The sequence below is a fragment of the Gadus chalcogrammus genome, chromosome 8 (assembly GCF_026213295.1).
Source record: "Gadus chalcogrammus isolate NIFS_2021 chromosome 8, NIFS_Gcha_1.0, whole genome shotgun sequence".
NCBI classification, from domain to species: Eukaryota; Metazoa; Chordata; class Actinopteri; order Gadiformes; family Gadidae; genus Gadus; species Gadus chalcogrammus.
The window spans coordinates 14,269,182-14,272,908 of record NC_079419.1 but is presented as its reverse complement, the minus strand read 5'-3'; the positions used below and the strand labels follow the sequence as shown (position 1 = coordinate 14,272,908).

At 43.6% G+C, this 3,727-nt stretch overlaps 1 protein-coding gene across 1 annotated transcript; it reads right to left on the bottom strand.

Moving 5' to 3' along the window:
- Positions 1 to 252: 252 nt before the first annotated feature.
- LOC130387872 (uncharacterized) lies at positions 253 to 3,396 on the bottom strand. The gene is made up of 5 exons (XM_056597170.1): positions 3,306 to 3,396; positions 2,478 to 2,549; positions 1,337 to 1,627; positions 1,101 to 1,199; positions 253 to 535 (listed from the first exon to the last, which is right to left on the bottom strand). Exons 1-5 carry the CDS (start codon positions 3,394 to 3,396, stop codon positions 366 to 368), a joined length of 723 nt encoding a protein of 240 aa, XP_056453145.1. The 3' UTR covers positions 253 to 365.
- Positions 3,397 to 3,727: the final 331 nt, after the last annotated feature.

Genomic DNA, 3,727 nt, shown 5'->3' with positions numbered 1-3,727 from the left:
TTAATAACAACATTACATTATGACATGATGATCTGATGACATGATGACATGATGACATGATGATCTGATGACATGATGACATGGTGACATGATGACATGGTGACATGATGACATGATGACATGATGACATGGTGACATGATGACATGGTGACATGATAACATGGTGACATGATGACATGATGACATGGTGACATGATGACATGGTGACATGATGACATGGTGACATGATGACATGGTGACATGATGACATGGTGACATGATGACATGATGACCTCTTAAGGTTGTACAAGGTGGGTCTGCTGGTTCTGGGGGACAGGAGCGTCAGTCCAGGGCTGTGGTGGTGCTGGTTCTGGGGGACAGCAGCGTCAGTCCAGGGCTGTGGTGGTGCTGGTTCTGGGCGTCCTGCTGGTCTTGTTGGTGTGGAGGAGCAGGAGAGCCAGGCCACAGCAGCAGAGCACACTCTTCACCACCATCACTGTGTAGAGCACAGACGCCAGCCTGGCTCTGGACAGCACCTGGAGGGACTCTGGGACCCCTACCAACACACAGCCCATACTGGTTTATACTGGTCCATATGCACCATAGAGGCCTATGCTGGGTTATACTGGGCCATATGCACCATAGAGGCCTATGCTGGTTTATACTGGTCCATATGCACCATAGAGGCCTATGCTGGTTTATACTGGTCCATATGCATCATAGTTGTCTATACTGGTGACGCTATACTGGTTAACATGCACCGTAATGGTTTATACTTGCCTATAGTTATATGTAGACAAAATTGTGGTCTATACTGGTTTTCACAGTTTTAAAAAATATTTTTTACTGGTTTTAACACACCATAGTGATCTACACTTTTCCATACCGGTTTATACGCACCATAGAGGTCTACAATGGTCCATTCATGCCATACTGGTTTATAATGGCTTGTACCCTCCATACTGTTATAAAGTGGTTGTAATGGTTTATAATAGTTTGTACTGGTTTACACTCCATGGTGTATACATATATTAATGTATTCTTGATGAGATACCACACTGCTAATCCAGAGGCCACTTGAGATTCCTACAGCAGTTCAGAGTGAGAGCAGCTGATCTTACGGTGTGTTTCATCTGAAGGACCTTCTCTGGGTCTCCCTGGACGCCGGGGGTCCGTAGTTACTGCCGTCGCTAAGGTAACATCTGTCTTTCCGGGGCCTTCTGAAGTCAAGGTAGTTTCAGTCAGAGGTGAAAGTCAGTGTTTGTGGGTTATTAATAGACTACATGTCCCAGGTGATAGACAGTGGGGTTAGTGATAGACAACAAGCTTATGTGTAGGGGTTGTAGTTCTTCATTACCTCGGACCTCCACCTCCTGCAGACCGCTCTCATGCTCAACTCTACAGATGTATTGATCTGTGAGGGTTTCTCCCTGATCAATAACCAGGATGCTGGCAGCGTATGTCGGTCCTCTGAGCTCCAGCTGCTCCCCCCCCTCCGCCCCCCCTCCGCCCCCCCCTCTCCTCCTCCAGGACACCCGGACCTCCTCAGGGACCATGTCTCTGGCTACACACAGCAGGGAGCGCCGGCCCTTTAAATCAGCTCCCGTCGCTGGGTAGACGCTCACTTTGGGCCGCACCACTGACCTGACTGAGTTTAACAGAAGAACTAATCGAGAGACAGAACACAAGTCACATGGTGTCAAAACTGAGGAAATATTAGCAGAATTATTATATTACATATTACAACATATGTTAAGAATTAAATAACTGAAAACAATATGAAGGGAGGCAATCATTTCATAATTTGTGTTCAATTATTACAATTATCATTAGTATAATTACTGTTATTAATATTATAACGATTTGAACAATAATAATTATTATTTATAATTTTTGTAATTATTCAAAGTAACTTCATCAGCGATCTAAAAAAATAGAATAATACATATTAACATTTATAACTTAGTAATATATACAATATAGCTGAATTAAATATCAAGTCTAAATAACATATGTAGATCCAAATTGATTTTTCAATTACTATTATTATTATTACAATATTATTTCTACTGTGTGAAATAATAGTTGTATTTAAGCAGGAAAATTATGCATTCACATAATAAAATAGAATAGAAACTGAAAAGGAGGCTTTAATTTATGTTGGCCAACTGCTGACTAAATGAATGTTACAAAATGAATATTGGTGGTTTGAAAATGGTCAGAGCCGATTTTAATCCCCATCATGATAATTCATAATATGTTTATGAATATTAATCATTAATTACCTAATATTCTGACATATCATACTGATTTATAGTTTATTAATGGCATCAGTGATATTTTAAGCTTTGCAGACATACATCTCCAGACAACACTGACTTCTCCAGCACAACTCAAACAGGTGAAACAACCAACTGGAAATATTATTACCCTCACATATTCTCCCCAACGTGACATGAAACACAAAGTCATAGAAACCATGAAAGAAGGTGTCTTACCTGTAACAACCAGGGTGGTGCCGCGTCCAAAGATATAGACGCCCACAGTGAAATATCCTGTATCATAAACCTCTGCTCACTGCCTGTGATGCTGTCAGCGCTGATCAATCACTTGCTGATCACATCGATCACCTATAGATGATCTGCACCACTACAAGGGAGGCGTGGGGATGAATGTTCTTATCCTGAGAAGAGGGCTTTGTAAGAGGCTGCAGAGTAAATCAGGAGAGTTGATGTCACTACTGTCACTACTAGAAATGACTCCAAGGTCTTCATACCTCTTCATCGAAGGCTTTGTAACCACTGAAGGCTCTTTCCTTCCCGCGGAAGGCAACAATGTAAGACCTTTCAGAGAGTGCTTCATTACCACAGACTAGAGCTCAGTATTATACTAGATTGTTGTATTTTTAGCAAGGATTGAAGCCTAAACTACAGACATTAAGGTCCAGGCTGTGATCTAACGGAGAGAACAGTGACTGATCCAGATCTTTCGGCTCATGTCTATTAGCATCAACGTCATACTGTAGATTGAACAGCCAATGAGACATGACCTGTGAGGTCATGTGATCACCAGAGTTCTTGTAGGGGCAGGAAGGAGAACGTCTCACTGTGTGCGACCACTTGTCAAACAGGAACAGTAGTAGGTAGCAGAATGGGACGCTTTCACCTTCTGAAGCGACAACTCCCAGCTGTTCTCTTTGAGGACTGATGAGAAGTCATCTTCCTGAGGATGGTTGAATCCTTTTTGTACTTGACCCAAACTTTTTTCAAAAGAAAGAATCACGGCTAACGTTTCCCCCTCTTTCTTCTGGTACCAGTAGATAAGACCACACTGGTCAGTGTCTGTACATCTGAAGGAGACGTTTTCCAATTCTCTCCTGGTCCACGACACCTGGTCCTGAGTCAGCTCTGCTGCCATGGCAACCACCGCTGTAGGGACAAGAGCACATGGATGAGCATCCGTGTTCTGGGGTGGACGAAACCCGATGTGTGGTGAGTTGTGATTGTGGGAAACTGTCACCTAAACACAGTGAGCTCCAGGCAGCCCTAGAGAGTAGAAGCATCTGGTCTGTAGGAGAAGCTGAGGAGAGGGGCTGCCACTGAGACCAGGGTGAACCAGGGTGGCCTCAAATAGGTCCTCAACGCCAGCCGACCGCCCCAAGGGGCCGACTTCGAGGGCTGCTTTTGAGTGACATGCCAGTTTAACCAATAGCGTGGTGCCTGTGTGTCACGTGAATCAGAACGACATA